At 45.5% G+C, this 21,948-nt stretch overlaps 1 protein-coding gene and 1 non-coding gene across 3 annotated transcripts in view; one reads left to right on the top strand and one right to left on the bottom strand.

The window, feature by feature from the left end:
• Positions 1-21,948, bottom strand: part of LOC140398667 (codanin-1-like) — a 162,957-nt gene that overhangs the window by 134,123 nt on the left and 6,886 nt on the right. For both annotated transcript variants that reach the window (XM_072487634.1, XM_072487643.1), the window contains exon 3: positions 3,696-3,920. In XM_072487634.1, the coding sequence (XP_072343735.1) occupies positions 3,696-3,920 (225 nt within the window). The remainder of the gene's footprint in view (positions 1-3,695; positions 3,921-21,948) is intronic.
• LOC140408073 (U2 spliceosomal RNA) lies at positions 17,566-17,765 on the top strand. The gene has a single exon (XR_011940009.1). It is a non-coding gene; the product is annotated as a U2 spliceosomal RNA (small nuclear RNA).

The following is a 21,948-nucleotide window of genomic DNA, read 5'->3' as shown; positions in this document are numbered from 1 at the left end:
TACAAAAAAAGCACGAAAAGACAGAACTCAGGAGAGGTTACGATAGTCCCCATCCCACAAAATATGACAGTGTATGGAAAGGCTCAGTAAACCAAGGTCCACCACACTAAGAAAACAAAAAGGGACGGTCAATAGAGAATTAAAGGTGCTATATTTAAATGCACGCAGTGTACGGAACAAGGTAGATGAGCTTGTAGCCCAGATTGTGACTGGCAGGTATGATGTGGTAGGCATCACAGAGACGTGGTTGCAGGGGGTTCAGGACTGGCATTTAAACATCTAGGGATTCACAACCTATCGAAAAGACAGAGAGGTGGGCAGAGGGGGCGGGGTTGCCTTGTTAATTAGGAGTGAAATTAAATCAATAGCACTAAACAACATAGTGTCAGATGATGTGGAGTCCGTGTGGGTAGAGTTGAGGAACCACAAAGGCAAAAAAAACATAATGGGAGTTATGTACAGGCCTCCTAACAGTGGTCAGGACATGGGGCACAAAATGCACCACAAAATAGAAAGTGCATGTCAGAAAGGCAAGGTCACAGTGATCATGGGGGACTTTAATATGCAGGTGGACTGGGTAAATAATGCTGCCAGTGGACCCAAAGAAAGGGAATTCATTGAATGTTTACAGGAGGGCTTTTTGGAATAGCTTGTGATGGAGCCCACGAGGGGACAGGCCATTCTGGACTTAGTGTTATGTAATGAGCCAGACTTGATTAAAGATCTTAAAGGAAGGGAGCACTGAGGAGGCAGTGATCATAATATGGTAGAATTCAATCTCCAATTTGAAAGAAAGAAGGTAGAATCAGATGTAAAGGTGTTACAGTTAAATAAAGGGAACTACAGGGGCATGAGGGAGGAACTGACGAAAATCGACTGGGAGCAGAGCCTAGTGGGAAAGACAGTAGAACAGCAATGGCAGGAGTTTCTGGGAGTAATTGAGGACACAGTACAGAGGTTCATCCCAAAGAAAAGAAAGGTTATCAGAGGGGGGATTAGGCAGCCATGGCTAACAAAGGAAGTTAGGGAATGCATCAAAGCAAAAGAGAAAGCCTATAATGTGGCAAAGAGTAGTGGGAAGTCAGAAGGTTGAGAAGGCTACAAAAACAAACAGAGGATAACAAAGAGAAATAAGGAAAGAGAGGGTCAATTACGACGGTAGGCTAGCCAGTAACATTAGGAATGATAGTAAAAGTTTCTTTAAATACATTAAAAACAAACGGGAGGCAAAAGTAGACATTGGGCCGCTCCAAAATGACGCTGGTAATCTAGTGATGGGAGACAAGGAAATAGCTGAGGAACTAAATAAGTACTTTGCGTCAGTCTTCACAGTAGAAGACATGAGTAATATCCCAACAATTCAAGAAAGTCAGGGGGTAGAGTTGAATATGGTAGCCATCACAAAGGAGAAAGTGCTAGAGAAACTAAGAGGTCTAAAAATTGATAAATCTCCAGGCCCAGATGGGCTACATCCTCGAGTTCTAAAGGAGATAGCTGAAGAAATAGTGGAGGCGTTAGTTATGATCTTTCAAAAGTCACTGGAGTCAGGGAAAGTCCCAGAGGATTGGAAAATCGCTGTTGTAACCCCCCTGTTCAAGAAGGGAACAAGGAAAAAGATGGAAAATTATAGGCCAATTAGCCTAACCTCGGTTGTTGGCAAGATTCTAGAATCCATCGTTAAGGATGAGATTTCTAAATTCTTGGAAGTGCAGGGTCGGATTAGGACAAGTCAGCATGGATTTAGTAAGGGGAGGTCGTGCCTGACAAACCTGTTAGAGTTCTTTGAAGAGATAACAAATAGGTTAGACCACGGAGAGCCAATGGATGTTATCTATCTTGACTTCCAAAAGGCCTTTTATAAGGTGCCTCACGGGAGACTGCTGAGTAAAATAAGGGCCCATGGTATTCGAGGCAAGATACTAACATGGATTGACGATTGGCTGTCAGGCAGAAGGCAGAGAGTTGGGATAAAAGGTTCTTTTTCGGAATGGCAACCGGTGACGAGTGGTGTCCCGCAGGGTTCAGTGTTGGGGCCACAGCTGTTCTCTTTATATATTAACGATCTAGATGACGGGACTGGGGGCATTCTGGCTAAGTTTGCCGATGATACAAAGATAGGTGATGGGGCAGGTAGTATGGAGGAGGTGGGGAGGCTGCAGAAAGATTTAGACAGTTTAGGAGAGTGGTCCGAGAAATGGCTGATGAAATTCAACGTGGGCAAGTGCAAGGTCTTGCACTTTGGAAAAAAGAATAGAGGCATGGACTATTTTCTAAACGGTGACAAAATTCATAATGCTGAAGTGCAAAGGGACTTGGGAGTCCTAGTCCAGGATTCTCTAAAGGTAAACTTGCAGGTTGAGTCCGTAATTAAGAAAGCAAATGCAATGCTGTCATTTATCTCAAGAGGCTTGGAATATAAAAGCAGGGTTGTACTTCTGAAGCTTTATAAAGCATTAGTTAGGCCCCATTTAGAATACTGTGAGCAGTTTTAGGCCCCACACCTCAGGAAGGACATACTGGCACTGGAGCGGGTCCAGCGGAGATTCACACGGATGATCCCAGGAATGGTAGGCCTAACATATGATGAACGTCTGAGGATCCTGGGATTATATTCATTGGAGTTTAGGAGGTTGAGGGGAGATCTAATAGAAACTTACAAGATAATGAATGGCTTAGATAGGGTGGACGTAGGGAAGTTGTTTCCATTAGCAGGGGAGACCCGGGGGCACAGCCTTAGAATAAAAGGGAGTCACTTTAGAACAGAGATGAGGAGAAATTTCTTCAGCCAGAGAGTGGTGGGTCTGTGGAATTCATTGCCACAGAGGGCGGTGGAGGCCGGGACGTTGAGTGTCTTTAAGACAGAAGTTGATAAATTCTTGATTTCTCGAGGAATTAAGGGCTATGGAGAGAGAGCAGGTAAATGGAGTTGAAATCTGCCATGATTGAATGGTGGAGTGGACTCGATGAGCCGAATGGCCTTACTTCCGCTCCTATGTCTTATGGTCTTATGGCAGTGCATCCTGTAGATGGTATGCATGAAAGCCACAGTGCAAAGGAAATGACTGCTTACAGAGGTGAACGGGATGTCAATCAAGCAGGCTGCTTTGCCCTGGATGATGTTGAGCTTCATCAGTGTTGTTTGAACTGCACAATCCTGGCAAGTGAATACTCCTAAATTTCAGAAAATGCAAACCAAGTTTTTGCAACCTGCCCTCATGGTTTAACCTTCTAAGTTGCAACGGGGTCTTCATCACAGTCGTGAGGTTTAGCAACTAATTTAGCCTGTGCCTTTTAAGTTCTCTGCTTATTTGCTGGTATAGTAGGAGATGGTGTCATTCCCTCAAAATGAATGGAAGGATTTATTGTCCTCCAGGGGGGTTTATACCCCATGTTATTGAAATCTATATTCTGGTGCATTAAAAAAACCATATAAAATAAGTTTTCAGAGAACACTTTTCCAATCTATTACTTCAGGAAAACATGTAACAGGACAGCTTGAAAATATGCTGACATTAATCAGTAAGTCATTTGTACATTTCAAACGCCAGGACAGAGCCCAGGCTGAAACATCGAGGTTTCCCTTCTGTGTCTCTACAAGTGTAACAACGTGCTGTAGAAACAGAAAAAATGGAAATACATAGAACACAAATAGAAATTTCCTCCACATGTATTGTTAATTTTCTTTTTAAAATTACCTTTCAATTTTCAGCATTTCCCGCTCTTCCTGCAAGCTGCTAGGGGTCGAAGCTGCAGCAAATCCCTCCAGCCCAGCCCAAAATGGCTCTGAAACAGGTCCTACTGAATATGTTAGAGAAAGTGATTGGCTCAAAGGCGTGGAGGTGAAACATATCTTTGGTTTGGACTGCAGCCGCTCTACACTGACTGGAGTTGGGTTAATCCTTCTCGATGGCTTGGTTTTACTGAAATAAAAAGTTTAAAGATTATTTTGACTCATAAATACATACAAACATACACATTAGAAGTAGGCTACTTGGCCCCTTAAGCCTGCTTCGCCATTCAATAAGATCATAGCTGATCTGATTGTAACCTCAACTCCACATTCTCACCTATCTCCAAACACCTTTCATCACCTTGCTTATCAAGAATCTACCTGCCTCTATCTTAAAATATTCAGACTCTTACTTCCACCCTCTTTTGAGGAAGAGAATTCCAAAGACTCTCAAACCTCAGAAAAGATTTCTCATCTCTGTCTGAAACGGGCATCACATTATTTATTTTTTTTTATAAACAGTGCTAGATTCTCCCACAAGTAGAAACAACCTCTCCACATCCACCCTGCCAAGACCTCTCAGGATCTATACTTCTCAATCAAGTCGCCTTTTAATCTTCTAAACTCCAGCAGATACAAGCCTAACCTGACAAACCTTTCCTCATTAGACAACGAACCCATTCCAGGTATTAGTCTAATAAACCTTCTTTGAACTGCTTCCAATGCATTTACAGGGAAACACGGTGACACAGTGGTTAGCAGTGCTGCCTCACGGCGCTGAGGACCCGGGTTCAATCTCGGACCCGGGTTCAATCTCGGCCCTGGGTCACTGTCCGTGTGGAGTTTGCACATTCTCCCCATGTCTGTGTGGGTCTCACCCTACAACCCAAAGATGTGCAGGCTAGGTGGATTGGCCACGCTAAATTGCCCCTTAATTGGAAGAAAATAATTGGGAACGAATGCATTTACATCTTTCCTTAAGACCAATGTTGCACACGGTACTCCAAATGTGGTCTCACCAATGCCCTGTGTAGCTGAAGCATAATCTCCCTACTTTTGTAATAAATTCCCCATGCAATAAACGACAACATTCTATTAGCTTCCCAAATATCTTTTTGTCATTCATGCTGTTGCTCTTATTAGCCTTAGTTTATTACCTCTGATTAAGTCACCTTTGCTCACGAGTCGCCAGGTATCTTTCTGATACCGCCACGTGGTTCAAGCTCGAGTTATGATTAATAAGTCAGCACACCGCTTAGTAAGTTTTAAATCAACGGTCATTTATTAGATACAAGTAATGCTTACACAATAATGCTACTCTCTGTATAGAAACCTACCACTACTGGCCAATACTTAACTTTAGGAAGGGCCCACCAGGTCAGGGAAATGAATGGCTTATCGAATCGGACCTGGCCCGCGGGATTCAAGAGGCTGATACGGGTCGATGGCTAGGAGTCTCTATCGGGTAGCGATCGCTGGAGTCAAACTTACGCTTTCTGGTCGATGTTCTTGCGAAGGTCGCGAGCAGGCGAAGGGAGAGAGAGAGAGAGAGCGATCTGAACTTGGCCCCTCACTTTATAGGGTCCCGGGGCTTCCCGCCTCTCGGGGCGGCCCTTGACCCTGAGTCCCAAGTGATTGGACATGTTCCCAATCACTGGGTTCGATATATCCAATAACGGGGCGATTCCTCGATCGGGGGGTGGTCGTTTACCTGTCTTTGTTTCGGCCACTGCAGGCGCCGACAGGTCTGGCCCGGCATTCAATTGCTAATATGTTGCAATTGTTCCCGGGGATAGCCGATTAAACTACAGATGTCTGGGTTGATGTGCTGCTAATGGTCTTGAGTATCGATCTGGGCCGACTTCCCCAGAGCCGAATACTCTATTCTGTCTGCAGCTGTCCGTTTGTGTCCTGTTGGCTGCCTTTCCCATCAGCCTTTTCGGTTAGCCATTTTAAAATCGGGTTTTGGCCAAATTAATAGGGAATCGGCCATTTTAGGTGGCTACAATGCACAAGGACACCCAGATCCCTCTGAATCTCAGAGCTCTGTCATCTCTCGCCATTTAGAGAATATACTTTTTTTGTTCTTCCTGCCAAAATGGACAATTTCACATATGCCCACTTTATACTCCATTTACCAGGTTTTTGCCCATTCACTTAAACGATTTATGTTCTTTAGTGGCCTCTTTATGTCCTCTTCTCAACTTACTTGCCTACCTATCTTTAGGTTATCAGCAAATTTAGCAACCATACCTTTGGTCCCTTCATCCATGACATTTATAGAAATTATAAAAAGTAGAGACCCCAAACACTGATCCTCTGCCACTCCACTCGTTGCATCTTGCCAACCATACCCATCTATTTCGTTAGCTCGCCAATCCTCGATCCATGCCAATATGTTACCCCCTAAGCTTTTATTTTCCACAATAAGCGTTTTTATTTTATTGAGGCATTTATAATTTTAACCATTTTAAACATCAAATTTCAACAAAACAATATAACCAACAAACCCCCCCCAGTAACAAACCCCAGCCAACATGGCTTACACAGACAGTGCCACCTTCCCCAGCCCCTCTTCCGTTGGTTTTCCTGCCCTTACTCGTTTCCCCAATGCTCCCCCCCAACCCCGCCCACCCCCGGCTGACAGCTTAATATTTCTCAAAGAAATCGATGAACGGCTGCCACCTCCGAGCAAACCCCTGCAACAAACCCCTCAAGGCGAATTTAATTTTCTCGAGTCTGAGAAACCTCGCCATGTCGTTAACCCACATCCCTGACTTCGGGGGTTCCGAATCCATCCATCCTAGTAGGATCCGTCTTTGGGCTACCAGGGAGGCAAAGGCCACGACATCGGCCTCTCTCAGCCCCTGGGCTCCCAGATCTTTCGACACGCCAAGATCGTCACCTCTGGACTCGGTACGACCCTCACTTTTAATACCTCTGACATGACGTCAGCAAACCTCTGCCAGAAACCCCTCAGCCTCTGACATGCCTAAAACATATGGACATGGTTCGGAGGACCCCTGCCCCTGCACAGCGCCCACACATATCCTCCACCCCCTCAAAAAATCTGCTCACCCGGGCCACAGTCATGTGTGCTCTGTGGACCACCTTGTATTGTATCAGACTGAGCCTGGTGCACGACGAGGATGCATTGGCTCGCCTCAGGGCCTCCTCCCAATAATCCGGCCTCCAACACCCCACCCAGCTCTTCTTCCCACCTTCTCTTCACCTCCCCTATCGGGGTCCCTCCCACTCCATCAGTTCCCTGTAGATCTCGGGGACCTTCCCCTCTCCTACCCTGTTCTCGACACCACCTTATCCTGTAATCCCCGGTGCGGCAGGTGTGGGAAGATCGAAACCTGCCTCCGCACAAAATCTCTCACTTGTAGATACCAGAACCCATTCCCACCTGGCAACTCAAACTCCTCCTCCAGCTCCTCCAAGCTCAGGAAACCCTCATCAAAAGACATCTCCAAATCTCTCGATCTCCGCCCGCAGCCATCACCGAAACCCCCCCCATCCAGCCCACCCCGGAACGAACTGGTGATTATCACATATCTGTGCCCACACTGTCCCTACACCCTCAGGGCTGCTATTACTACCAGGCTTGTGGAGTACCTGGCCGGTGAAAACGGTAGAGGTGCTCCACTCGCTCCCCCCTACACGAGGCCGACTCCACCCGTTCCCAAACCGATCCCCCCCCCACTGCCCACTTCCTGACCATCGCAACATTCGCTGCCCAACAGTAATTGATAAAATTCGAAAGAGCCAGCACCCCCCCCGCACGCTCTTAACCGCAGGGTTTTACCCGCACAGACAAATCCCGAGATCAACTGCATTCACTTTTTTATAGAACGCCTTGGGGATAAAAATTGGAAGGCACTGAAAAACAAACAAAAACCTCGGGAAGACCATCATTTTAATTGTCTGTACCCACCCCGCCAATGACAATGGGAGCGCATCCCACCACCGAAAGTCCCCCCTCATCTGCTCTACCAGCGGACCCAAATTCAATTTATGTAGCTGCTCCAAATCCTGCGCCACCTGGTTGCCCAAATAACGAAAGCTCCCCCTCACCACCTTGAACAGCATCTCCCCCAATTTCTTCTCCTGCCCCCTTGCCTGAATCACAAAGACCTCACTCTTACCCATATTCAATTTATTTCCCGAAACCGACCAAATTCCTCTAATATCCCCATAATCCCTCTAATCCCCCCCAGCAGGTCTGATATGTATAAAGGTAAATCATCCGCCTACAGCGAGACCCTGTGCACCCCCCCGCCACTATTCCCTGTCAGGCCCTCGTCGTTCTCAGTACCATTGCCAGCGGCTCTATAGCCAGGGCAAACAGCAGTGGGGAGAGTGGGCACCACTGCCTCGTACAATAAGCTTTGATGTGGCATGTATCAAATGGCTCTGGAAATCTAAGTGTAGTACATCCAACAGCTCCCCTTTATCCACAGTTTATTTCTTCAAAGAACTCCAAAAAATGGTTAAACGTGAGTTGCCGTTCACAAAACCGTAACTTAAAAAAAAAATTTAGAGTACCCAATTCATTTTTATACAATTACGGGCCAATTTAGCATGGCCAATCCACCTAGCCTGCACATCATTTTGGGGTGTGGAGGTGAAACCCACGCAAACACAGGGACAATGTACAAACTCCACATGGACAGTATCCCAGAGCCGGGATCGAACCTGAGACCTCGGCGCCGTGAGGCAGCAGTGCTAACCACTGCGCCACCATGCTACCCTATTACAAAACCATACTGACTGTTTAATTACCTTGAATTTTTCTAAATGCCCGGCTATAAAGTCTTTAATAATAACTACTAACATTTTCCCTATGACAGATGTTCAGTTAACTGGCCTGTAGCTTCCTGTTTTCGGTCTCCCTCCCTTTTTGAATATAAGAGCTACAGTTAGAACATAGAACATTATAGCGCAGTACAGGCCCTTCGGCCCTCGATGTTGCGCCGACCTGTGAAACCACTCTAAAGCCCATCTACACTATTCCCTTATCGTCCATATGTCTATCCAATGACCATTTGAATGCCCTTAGTGTTGGCGAGTCCACTACTGTTGCAGGCAGGGTATTCCACACCCTTACTACTCTCCGAGTAAAGAACCTACCTCTGACATCTGTCTTATATCTATCTCCCCTCAATTTAAAGCTATGTCCCCTCGTGCTAGACATCATCATCCGAGGAAAAAGGCTCTCAATGTCCACCCTATCCAATCCTCTGATCATCTTGTATGCTATTTTCCAATCTAATGAAACCTTCTCTGAATCTAGGGAATATTGGAAAATGCATTAACTATCTCACAAGCCACTCATTTCAATAGTCTGGGATGAAGTCCATCAGGACGCAGGGACTTGTCAGCCACAGTTCCAACAATTAGCCGAGTACCACTTCCCTGGTGATTGTAGTTTTCTTTTCCATTTCTAGGATGTTACTTATATCCCCTATCTTGAATACCAAAACATCAGTTTAATTCATCTCCTTATTCTCCATTAGTAATTCACCAGTCTCACTTTCTATCAGAGTGACACTCACTTTGTTAACTCTTTTTTTAAAGATCTGTCGAAACTCTGGGTGGACTTTTTCCCAAAATCGCTGGGGTCTGGATTAGGCGGGAAAAGCTGTGTGAAACTTGCTGGCTGCACAGATGCCTTTTCTCACCTCATTAAACAGCACTCTGTGCAATAGGGGGCGGGGTTAAACATGCCGGCAAAGCCAGGATTCTGAGATAAATACATAGAGATCGAACCTCTCCCCCCCCACCCCCCCACCCTCACCCACCGTCCCTCCAGTAGAGAGATTGGGACCTCACTCCCAAAGGAGATCAGGACCCCCAGCAGACAAGGAGAACATCCCCGAACCCCCACATCCAGAAGGGCAACCACCACCACCTCTCTTCCCCATCCCCTCCTCCACCCCCCCTCCTCTGCAAGCATTGGAGTGCCATGACCGGTAAGGACAACCAGGGGGCAGTGTCAGGGCAATGCTCAGCCATGTCCCTCACCACTCAGGGTCTATGCCCACTTCTGCACCCTTGGGGCAGTCATCACGACTGGTTTTCAAAAATGAAAACGAGGATGTGATTTGCACCTGCGTGATGTCACGCCAACTGGATGGGAGCATAAGGCTTGGGCGGACGTAACGGCATCAAGCCCGGTAAGTATATGTCAATATATTTTAAATTATGGAAATCAGGATCATGCCCTTTCTGGGAGTGAACCTGAACACGTCACCAGCAGAGAGGCAGGGTAAACAGAAACAGAGATCCCTCTGACACAAATCCCATTTCGGCCATCTTGCACGATTTAGTGGCCATAACGGGATTTGCACCCACAGCGAATGGGTCCACTAAATCACACCCTCCCTGAGGGGTTCTCCATCGGCGGGATCCCCTGCTTCACCCGCAGCACACCCACGAGCTTCCTGACTGCGTGGGGTGGCCACAATGGGAAACCCCATTGACCATCTGGGGGAACGGAGAATCCTGTTGCCGGCGGGGAGGCGCTGCGCTGGAAAACGGGGCTGACAGGACGGAAAACCCGCCCTCTATCTTTCGATTTCTAGCCAGCTTTCTCTCATATTCTAATAAATGTAATTATCATAGAGAAAAGCTTCATACAGTAGTACCATAAAAACACTTGAATTTATATAGGACATTACATATTCTCAGATCAGCCTGAAGTGTTTTACAATTAAAGCAATTTTGGAGCATAGATACTGTCTTAGGACAGCAATGCAATAATGAGCTAGTAGTGGAGCTCTAAACGAGAACAGGATGGTGTTTGATGTAGCCAAAACTTGCTCAGAAGCAAAGAAAGTTTTTGTTGGAAGAGACCTCAAAATAGAGAAATGATAGGTGTACATATGGTCTGACTGCCACAAGATTGAGATGAGCAGCAGAAATGATTCACCATCAGACATATATAGGGAAATGAGGGACGAGGGAGAGATTATGGTAGATGAGCTGAAAGGGAAATGGAAGAGCTGGGGGAGGAGATTGAGGAGGGGCTGTGGGCTGATGCCCTAAGTAGGGTACACTCATCGTCCTCGTGTGCCAGGCTAAGCCTGATACAATTTAAGGTGTTACACAGGGCGCATATGACTGGAGCACGGCTCAGTAAATTTTTTGGAGTAGAGGATAGGTGTGCGAGATGCTCGAGAAGCCCAGCGAATCACACCCACATGTTCTGGTCATGTCCGGCACGACAGGGGTTTTGGGTGGGGGTGACAAAGGTGCTTTCGAAGGTGGTGGGGGTCCAGGTCGAACCAAGCTGGGGGTTGGCTATATTCGGGGTTGCAGAAGAGCCGGGAGTGCAGGAGGCGAAAGAGGCTGATGTTTTGGCCTTTGCGTCCCTAGTAGTCCGGCGCAGGATACTGTTGATGTGGAAGGAAGCCAAGCCCCCGGGTGTGGAGACCTGGATAAATGACATGGCAGGGTTTATAAAGCTGGAACGGATTAAGTTCGTCCTAAGGGGATCGGCTCAAGGGTTCACCAGGCGGTGGCAACCGTTCGTCGAATACCTCACAGAAAGATAGAGGGAATGGAAAAGAAGAAGACAGCAGCAGCAACCTGGGGGGTGGGGGGGAGGAACCAGAAGGACTCTCAGGGATGTTAGTGTATATGTATAATATGTATAGGTTGTTGTTATAGGTAATTGTATACTGGACTGCTGAATTGTATTTTTGGAGAGTATTTATTTGGGACAAGGTAGTTGCCATTTAGTTTTGTTTTTTAATTTTGATGTTGTTTATATATTATTTGTTTCTTGTTTAAAAAACTGGCCATTGTTATTTATATTGTTATATTACGGTGTAAAAGATACACAATGTACTGTTATGGTTGGCCAAAAATTTTGAATAAAATATATATTTTTTAAAAAAGAAATGATTCACCAAGAGACATTAAGTTACTCAACATCCCATCTATGTAATTGACCAATAGCGGTAGCAAAAAATTGTGCAGGAGACAGAGCAGCTCATTTGTCCTATCGCAGCAAACAGGCTGTAAAGATTCTGGAGAAGCAAGGACGGATTTAGGAAGAGAAAAAAAAGCCCCAGCAAATAGATCCAGTTTTTTTTTTTTTAAAACAGAAAAATTGAAACTAAGAAAACATTTATATGCCCTGAATCAGCACACATTACAAAGAAAATCAAGTGAATGAGGGAATCTGAAAAGCTCCAGATTTGTCCTGTTACTCAAGGAAGTGGTGCCCAGCTACATGGCTACAATTTGCTGCAGAGCTCATCACATGTAGCTTCACCTCGGATGCAGAATCCCCTAAACTCACTATACAGTGTGATCGATAGAATTCAGAGTTGGAGAAGGTGCTTCTTCCCCACTGTTTTGTTCTCTCTCTTTCTTCTGGCCTGTAACTTTTAATCAGCAGGGAGAGAACCTGAGAGAATCTGAGACCCTCAGAAGGTAAGTAAGTGATTTTTACTCATTTTTACTTTTATTACCTTTTCAAATTGTGTGTGTGGGGGTGGGTGAGAGAAATTGAAGTGACATCACAGAAAAGCTGTGACCTGATTGGCTGGTTGGGAATCTACACTAAATTAAAAAAATTAAGCATTGATAAACTAATTAATATAATTACTTAAATTATAATTTAGAACATAGAACGATACAGTGCAGTACAGGCCCTTTGGCCCACGATGTTGCACCGGAACAAAAGCAATGTAACCTACACTATGCCATTATCATCCATATGCTTATCCAATAAACTTTTAAATGCCCTCAATGTTGGCGAGTTCACTACTGTTGCAGGTAGGGCATTCCACGGCCTCACTACTCTTTGCGTAAAGAACCTACCTCTGACCTCTGTCCTATATCTATTTAGAGGGGTATCTAAGCCAGAGATCGGAGAGTACTGTATTTAGCTTTCACATTTATAGTAGAAATCTAGTGCTAGGAAACATATAGTTAACAGTAACTTTTTAAAAAAACTTTTAACTTTAATTTACGAATTAATTGACGCAATGTCAATTAGAGGGGTGCAGTGCTCTGACTGTGAGACGTGGCAGATCCAGGAGGCTTCCAGCGTCCCGGATGGCTTCATCTGCAGAAAGTGCACCCAACTGGAGCTCCTCACAGACCGCATGGTTCAGTTGGAGCAGCAGTTGGATGCACTTAGGAGCATGCAGGTGGCGGAAAGCGTCATAGATAGCAGTTATATAAATGTGGTCACACCCAAGGTGCAGGCAGAGAAATGGGTGACCACCAGAAAGGGCAGGCAGTCAGTGCAGGAATCCCCCGTGGTTGTCCCCCTCTCAAACAGGTATACCCCTTTGGATACTGTCGGGAGGGGATAGCCTATCAGGGGAAAACAGCAGCAGCCAGAGCAGTGGCACCACGGCTGGCTCTGATGTTCAGAAGGGAGGGTCAAAGCGCAGAAGAGTAATAGTCATAGGGGACACTATAGTCAGGGGCACAGATAGGTGCTTCTGTGGACGTGAAAGAGACTCCAGGATGGTATGTTGCCTCCCTGGTGCCAGGATGTCTCCGAACGGGTAGAGGGCATCCTGAAGGGGGAGGGCAAACAGGCAGAGGTCGCTGTACATATTGGTACTAACGACATAGGCAGGAAGGGGCATGAGGTCCTGCAGCAGGAGTTCAGGGAGCTAGGCAGAAAGTTAAAAGACAGGACCTCTAGGGTTGTAATCTCGGGATTACTCCCTGTGCCACGTGCAAGTGAGGCTAGACATAGGAAGATAGAGCAGCTAAACACTTGGCTCAACAGCTGGTGAGGGAGGGAGGGTTTCCATTATCTGGACCACTGGGAGCTCTTCCGGGGCAGGTGTGACCTATATAAGGACGGGTTGCATCTAAACTGGAGAGGCATAAATATCCTGGCCGCGAGGTTTGCTAGTGTCACACGGGAGGGGTTAAACTAGTATGGCAGGGGGGTGGGCACGGGAGCAATAGGTCAGAAGATGAGAGCATTGAGGGAGAACTAGGGAATAGGAACAGTATGGCTCTGAGGCAGAGCAGACAGGGTGAAGTTGCTGAACACAGCGGATCTGGTGGCCTGAAGTGCATATGTTTTAATGCAAGAAGTATTACGGGTAAGGCAGATAAACTTAGAGCTTGGATTAGTACTTGATGTTGTTGCCATTACAGAGACCTGGTTGTGGGAAGGGCAGGATTGGCAGCTAAACGTTGCAGGATTTACATGTTTCAGGCGGGATAGAGGGGGATGTAAAAGGGGTGGCGGAGTTGTGCTACTGGTTAGGGAGGATATCACAGCTGTGCTACGGGAGGACACCTCAAGAGGGCAGTGAGGCTATATGGGTAGAGATCAGGAATAAGAAGGGTGCAGTCACAATGTTGGGGGTTTACTACAGGCCTCCCAACAGCCAGCGGGAGATAGAGGAGCAGATAGGTAGACAGATTTTGGAAAAGAGTAAAAGCAACAGGGTTGTGGTGATGGGAGACTTCAACTTCCCCAATATTGACTGGGACTCAGTTAGTGCCAGGGGCTTAGACGGGGCAGAGTTTGTAAGGAGCATCCACGAGGGCTTCTTGAAACAATATGTAGACAGTCCAACAAGGGAAGGGGCTGTACTGGACCTGGTATTGGGGAATGAGCCTGGCCAGGTGGTAGAAGTTTCATTAGGGGAGTATTTCGGGGACAGTGACCACAATTAAGTAAGTTTTAAAGTGCTGGTGAACAAGGATAAGAGTGGTCCTAGGGTGAATGTGCTAAATTGGGGGAAGGCTAATTATAACAATATTAGGCGGGAACTGAAGAACCTAGATTGGGGGCGAATGTTTGAGGGTAAATCAACATCTGACATGTGGGAGGCTTTCAAGTGTCAGTTGAAAGGAATTCAGGACCGGCATGTTCCTGTGAGGAAGAAGGATAAATACGGCAATTTTCGGGCACCTTGGATAACGAGAGATATTGTAGGCCTCGTCAAAAAGAATAAGGAGGCATTTGTCAGGGCTAAAAGGCTGGCAACAGACGAAGCCTGTGTGGAATATAAGGAAAGTAGGAAGGAACTTAAGCAAGGAGTCAGGAGGGCTAGATGGGTTAAGAAAAGTCATTGGCAAATGGGGTTAAGGAAAATCCCAAGGCTTTTTACACGTACATAAAAAGCAAGAGAGTAGCCAGGGAAAGGGTTGGCCCACTGAAGGATAGGCAAGGGAATCTATGTGTGGAGCCAGAGGAAATGGGCGAGGTACTAAATGAATACTTTGCATCAGTATTCACAAAGAGAAGGAATTGGTAGATGTTGAGTCTGGAGAAGGGTGTGTAGATAGCCTGGGTCACATTGAGATCCAAAAAGACGAAGTGTTGGGCGTCTTGAAAAATATTAAGGTAGATAAGTCCCCAGGGCCTGATGGGATCCACACCAGAATGCTGAAGGAGGCTAGAGAGGAAATTGCTGAGGCCTTGACAGAAATCTTTGGATCCTCACTGTCTTCAGGTGATGTCCCGGAGGACTGGAGAATAGCCAATGTTGTTCCTCTGTTTAAGAAGGGCAGCAAGGATAATACAGGAAACTACAGGCAGGTGAGCCTTACGTCAGTGGTAGGGAAATTACTGGAGAGAATTCTTCGAGACAGGATCTACTCCCATTTGGAAGCAAATGGACGTATTAGTGAGAGGCAGCATGGTTTTGTGAAGGGGAGGTCGTGTCTCACTAACTTGATAAAGTTTTTCAAGGAGGTCACAAAGATGATTGATGCAGGTAGAACTGAGAACATAATAGCGCAGTCCAGGCCCTTCTGCCCTCGATGTTGCGCCGACCTGTGAAACCACTCTAAAGCCCATCTACACTATTCCCTTATTGTCTATATGTCTATCCAATGACCATTTGAATGTCCTTAGTGTTGGCGAGTCCACTACTGCTGCAGGCAGGGTATTCCACGCCCTTACTACTCTCCGAGTAAAGAACCTACCTCTGACATCTGTCTTATATCTATCGCCCCTCAATTTAAAGGTATGTCCCCTCGTGCTAGACATCACCATCCGAGGAAAAAGGCTCTCACTGTCCACCCTATCCAATCCTCTGATCATCACTGGTAGGGCAGTGATGTTGTCTATATGGACTTCAGTAAGGCCTTTGACAAGGTCCCTCATGGTAACTAGTACAAAAGGTGAAGTCACACGGGATCAGGGGTGAGCTGGCAAGGTGGATACAGAACTGGCTAGGTCATAGAAGGCAGAGAGTAGCAATGGAAGGATGCTTTTCTAATTGGAGGGCTGTGACTAGTGGTGTTCCGCAGGGGTCAGTGCTGGGACCTTTGCTGTTTGTAGTATATTAATGATTTGGAGGAAAATGTAACTGGTCTGATTAGTAAGTTTGCAGACGACACAAAGGTTAGTGGAATTGCGGATAGCGACGAGGACTGTCAGAGGATACAGCAGGATTTAGATTGTTTGGAGACTTGGGTGAAGAGATGGCAGATGGAGTTTAATCCGGACAAATGTGAGGTAATGCATTTTGGAAGGTCTAATGCAAGTAGGGAATATACAGTGAATGGTAGAACCCTCGGGTATTGAAAGTCAGAGAGATCTAGGAGTCCAGGTCCACAGGTCACTGAAAGAGGAAACACAGGTGGAGAAGGTAGTCAAGAAGGCATACGGCATGCTTGCCTTCATTGGCCGGGGCATTGAGTATAAGAATTGGCAAGTCATGTTGCAGCTGTATAGAACCTTAGTTAGGCCACACTTGGAGTATAGTGTTCAATTCTGGTCGCCACACTACCAGAAGGATGTGGAGGCTTTAGAGAGGGTGCAGAAGAGATTCACCAGAATGTTGCCTGGTATGGAGGGCATTAGCTATGAGGAGCGGTTGAATAAACTCGGTTTGTTCTCACTGGAACGACAAAGGTTGAGGGGCGACCTGATAGAGGTCTACAAAATTATGAGGGGCCTAGACAGAGTGGATAGTCAGAGGCTTTTCCCCAGGGTAGAGAGGTAAATTACTAGGGGGCATAGGTTTAAGGTGCGAGGGGCAAGGTTTAGAGTAGATGTACGAGGCACAGAGGGTAGTGGGTGCCTGGAACTCGCTGCCGGAGGAGGTGGTGGAAGCAGGGACGATAGTGACATTTAAGGGGCATCTTGACAAATACATGAATAGGATGGGAATAGAGGGATACGGACCCAGGAAGTGTAGAAGATTGTAGTTTAGTCGGGCAGCATGGTCGGCACGGGCTTGGAGGGCCGAAGGGCCTGTTCCTGTGCTGTATTTTTCTTTGTTCTTTGAGAGAGAGGAAGATATACTGCTATACACGTGTATGGTTCAGCAGATGACATTTTGCCTCACACCAACTAAATGAGTAAAATTGGGGATAAAATATTAGTGTATATAACTGGAGGAATTTGAAAACAAGGATGATAATGTTTTTTTAAATGAAGACATTATTTAACCAGGGCCCACAATGTTACAGAAATTCAAGCAAACATTACCGCCCAGACAGAAGCCAAGGTAGAGGTAGATTTTGGCCATCAAATTCTCATACTTACAGTGATGTTAAAATATTAAACCACCCCGAGGCACTTCAGAGGAACTAGCAAAATAACACTGAGCCACATATTATGCCACCAATTGTGCAGAGATGCTAAAGCAAGATGCGCAAGAGGCCATTACTTGGAGGAGCACAGATATCGCTACGGGTTGCAGGACTTGAGGCAGTCACAGATATAGAACGATGTGGAGTCATAAATGAGTGTTTTAAAAATCAATGCATTGCTTAAACAGGAACCAATATGTGAACAGAGGTAATGGGTGAACAGGATTTGGTGCGAGATAGGACATGGGGTAGGGGAGCTTTGGATGTACTAACTTTATGGAAGATGGATCACTTCTCAGCCTTTTGGCTAAGATCAAGTGTAGTATCTGCTCTGCCTTTTGGCTCAGATATGGTATGTCTCTCTTGTGGGGACCATGAACTGGATTCAATGTGAATTGTTTTTTGGAGCAGGCAAGGAGCTGGATTAGGGGTTTGTCCCTGTCCACACTCTGAGCCCTGACTTTGTATCTCAGAAAAAGTAATTTTAAAAAAACTTTATGGAAGACGAGACCAGACAGGAATGTATTTGAATACTCACTTTTACAGGTAAGGCATGGATGAGCCCCTTTCTGAAATGTTAAATCTCTATTGTAATGCATCAGCACTTCACAGATACAATATCATTATTATGCAGCAGCTAAATAACGCAAGACTATAAGAAATATGAGGTCATACAGCTCCCTCAAGTATTCAATATCATGCTTTACCTTTTACAAATTCCATTTTCCTGCCGTATCTCCATGTACCTCTTGATTCCCTTGTTTTCCAAAAATCTATTGATCTCCATCTTGAATATACTCAACGGAGATTCCCACAGCACTCTTGAAGAAATTTTTCATCTTGATCCCAAAAGACTGATATCTTATCCTGAGACTATGAACCCTCATTCTAAGGGAACGTCCTCACAGTATCTACCTCATCAAGCCCTCTTAAGAATTTTAATTGGTTCAATTTTTCTAAACTGGAGAATATGGAACCATTCTACTTAATCTCTCGTCGTAGAATAGCCCTTTCATCTCAGGAAGCAATCTCAGGAACCTTTGTTGCAAAACCTATCAAGTATATTTTTCCTTAGCTAAGGAGACCAAGGGCAGCACGGTGGCGCAGTGGATTAGCCCTGCTGCCTCACAGCACGGAGGTCCCAGGTTCGATCCCGGCTCTGGATCACTATCCGTGTGGAGTTTGCACATTCTCCCTGTGTTTGTATGGGTCTTGCCCCCACAACCCAAAGATGTGTAGGCTAGGTGGTTTGGCCACGCTAAATTGCCCCTTAATTGGAAAAAATGAATTGGGTACTCTAAATTTAAAAAATAAAGAAAAAAAAGCTAAGGAGACCAAAATTGCACACAATACCTGTCAGCATGATTTGAACAAAACCCCGTACAATTGCAGCAATTCTTCTTCACTCTTAAACTGTAATTCCTTGATAATAAACACTAATAAACCAATTGCCTTCCTAAGTGCGGCGTCCCAGCACACCCAATTCTATCTAAATCATAATTGCAGTCTCTCACCTTAAAAACTGTTTTTCCATTCTTCCTACTGAAGAGATTTTCACATCTGCCCACATTCTGCTTCAATTGTCACTTTCTTGCCCCATCACATAACCAATATGTATATCCTTTAAAGTCTTATGTCCTCACAGCTTACCTTTCCACCTAGCTTTGTATCATCAGCTAGCTTGGCCATATAGATGAAGGGACTCAGTGTAATATCAGTGATACAGATTATAAATAACAGAGGCCCAAGTACTGATCTTTGCAGCAATTCACTGGACAGATGCTATCATGAGAATGACCAGTTTCTTCCTCCCTTCTTTTCTCAACCCCATACTAATTTATTATCTTCAATCCTGTGAACTCAAATTTATGTACAATAACCTGCTGTGAAGGCAGGAACAGACGACCATTCAGCCCCTCGAGCCCACCCCACCATTTAATGAGATCATGGTTGATCTGTGGCCTAATTCCATGAACCTCCTTGGGCTCATATCCCTCAATATCTTTGCGTAACAAAAATCCATCTCAGATTTAAAATTATTAACTGTTCTAGCTTCAACTGCTGCTTGTGGGAGAGAGTTCCAAACTTCTACCACCCCTTGGGTGAAGAAGTGCTTCCCAACATCTCTCCTGAACAGTCTAGCCTTAATTTTTAGACTATGCTCTCAGTTCTAAAACCTCCAACCAGTGGAAATAATTTATCTTTATCTACCCGGTCTTTCCTTGTTAATACCTTGAAGACTTCAATCAGAGCACTCTCAATTCTAGCAAATACTTGAGACAATAATTTATTTCCACGGATGGAGAATTCAGAATGCCCAAATTACCTAACAACCACTGTGCTACCGTGCCGCCCTCTGGGCTTGGGCTGCACGGTGGCACAGTGGTTAGCACTGCTGCTTCACAGCGCCAGGGACCCGGGTTTGATTCCCACCTTGGGTCATTGTCTGTGCTGAGTCTGCACGTTCTCCCAGTGTCTGCATAGGTTTCCTCCAGGTGCTCTGGTTTCCTCCCATAAGTCCCGAAAGACATGCTTGTTAGGGGAATTGGACATTTTGAATTCTCCGTGTACCCAAACAGGCGCCGACGAGTGGCGACTAGGGGATTTTCACAGTAACTTCATTGCAGTGTTAATGTAATCCTACTTGTGACAATAATAAAGATTATTATTATTAAGATCATTTCTCACCACTGCTTTTATCCCATTCCGCAATACCAGGGCTACTCACCCCACTTCCTCCATTTTGTCTATCTCTTTATAAAAGAATCAAATTCCATGGAATGTTTACTTTGCAAATTTGGTCACTCCACAGCCATGTCGCAGTGTAAGATCAGGTTCTTGTGCTAATGCATCTATTTTGTTATGAATCCTTTACATATTCAAATATAGCACCTTCAGTTTTAACTTTTCTTTCCCTGTTGTGTTTTAGTTAATAATGTCCTAGTACATAGTTAAACATTCTTTCTCTTCCTGACACAATCTCCTAGATTTCTAATGCTACTCTGCTTTACAGAATTATTTTTCCCTTCAGAGTTTATATTTGCCTGACTGGAACCCTCGCTCTTATTAGTTTAAAGCCCTTATTTTACCCAAGTCATTCAATTCACCAGGGCACTGCTCACAGCAAGGTTTAAGTCTGTCCCAATAAATCAGTTTCCTCATTTTCTATTATTGGCGCCAGCACCACACGAATTGAACCTGTAAACGGCTTGTCACTACATCAATAAGTGTGGGGCTGAGGAAGTAAGTATGCATCTTTATTGTATCCTCCTCAAACACTCAGCAGAACCTCATTCCTAGTAATAATATATCCTTTATTGTCACAAATAGACTTACGTTAACACTGCAATGACGTTACTGTGAAAAGCCCTTGTCACCACATTCCGGCGCCTGTTCGGGTACACAGAGGGAGAATTCAGAGTATCCAAATTAACAACAGCACGTCTTTCGGGACTTGTGGGAGAAAACCGGAGCACAAGGAAGAAACCAACGCAGACACGGGGAGAACGTGTAGACTCCGCACAGACAGTGACCCAAGCCGGGAATCGAACTTGGGACCCTGGTGCTGTGATGTAACATTGCTAGGTGCTGTGATGTAACATTGCTAACCGCTGTGCTACCATGCCACCCACAGTTCAACCTGTGTTGTTGGTTTCTACATAAGCCCACTTCTCTAAGTGGGAGATGTCTTAACCCTAGCACAGTGCAAGGATTCCTGATCACAGTTGCAGTGAACAGTATCCAACTCCTACTATACAGTCGTCTACAACTGCCACGCTCTATTACCCCACTTCAGTGGTCTCCTGTAGAGATATGGTCAACTTGCCCATCCTCCTTGCAGGCCATTAGCAAGTATTTCATACCTGTTGGACAATGGTAAAGGTTGAGGTTCCTCCACCATTGCATTTGTGATCCCCTTCCTGCCAGAGTTGTAGTCCCATTCTCCTGGCCCCGATTGTTAACCAAATCTAGTCCACCATTTGAAAGGATACGACTACCTCCTGGGTTAAAATGTCACAGTAACTCTCCCTTTCTCTGATGCACCATAATAGCTTCACCTCAAGAGTCCAGCTCAAAAGGCAGTACGGTGAAGCAGTGGGTTGGCCCTGCTGCCTTACGGCGCCGAGGTCCCAGGTACGATCCCGGCTCTGGGTCACAGTCCGTGTGGAGTTTGCACATTCTCCCCGTGTTTGCGTGGGTTTCGCCCCCACGACCCAAAGATGTGCTGGCTAAGTGGATTGGTCACGCTAAATTGCCCCTTAATTGGAAATAATGAATTGGGTACTCTAATAAATTTTTTAAAAAAGATTCCAACTGAACAACAGAGAGGAATGCCTGGAGTTACAGACATCGTTATCATATCGGACCACAACTTTTCACAATATACATTAATGATCTGGAAGAAGGAACTGAAGGCACTGTTGCTAAGTTTGCAGATGATACAAAGATCTGTAGAGAGACAGGAAGCAAAGGGGCTGCAGAAGGATTTTAACAGGCTAGGAGAGTGGGCAAAGAAGTGACAGATGAAATACAATGTGGAAAAGTGAGGTTATGCACTTTGGAGGGCGGAATTTAGGCATAGACTATTTTCTAAATGGGGAAATGTTTAGGAAATCAGCAGCACAAAGGGTCTTGGGAGTCCGTGTTCAAGATTCTCTTAGGTTAACGTG

Source organism: Scyliorhinus torazame, chromosome 2, assembly GCF_047496885.1.
Source record: "Scyliorhinus torazame isolate Kashiwa2021f chromosome 2, sScyTor2.1, whole genome shotgun sequence".
NCBI lineage: Eukaryota > Metazoa > Chordata > Chondrichthyes > Carcharhiniformes > Scyliorhinidae > Scyliorhinus > Scyliorhinus torazame.
The sequence above is the reverse complement of the archived record's forward strand: the minus strand, read 5'-3'. Positions and strand labels throughout refer to the sequence as shown.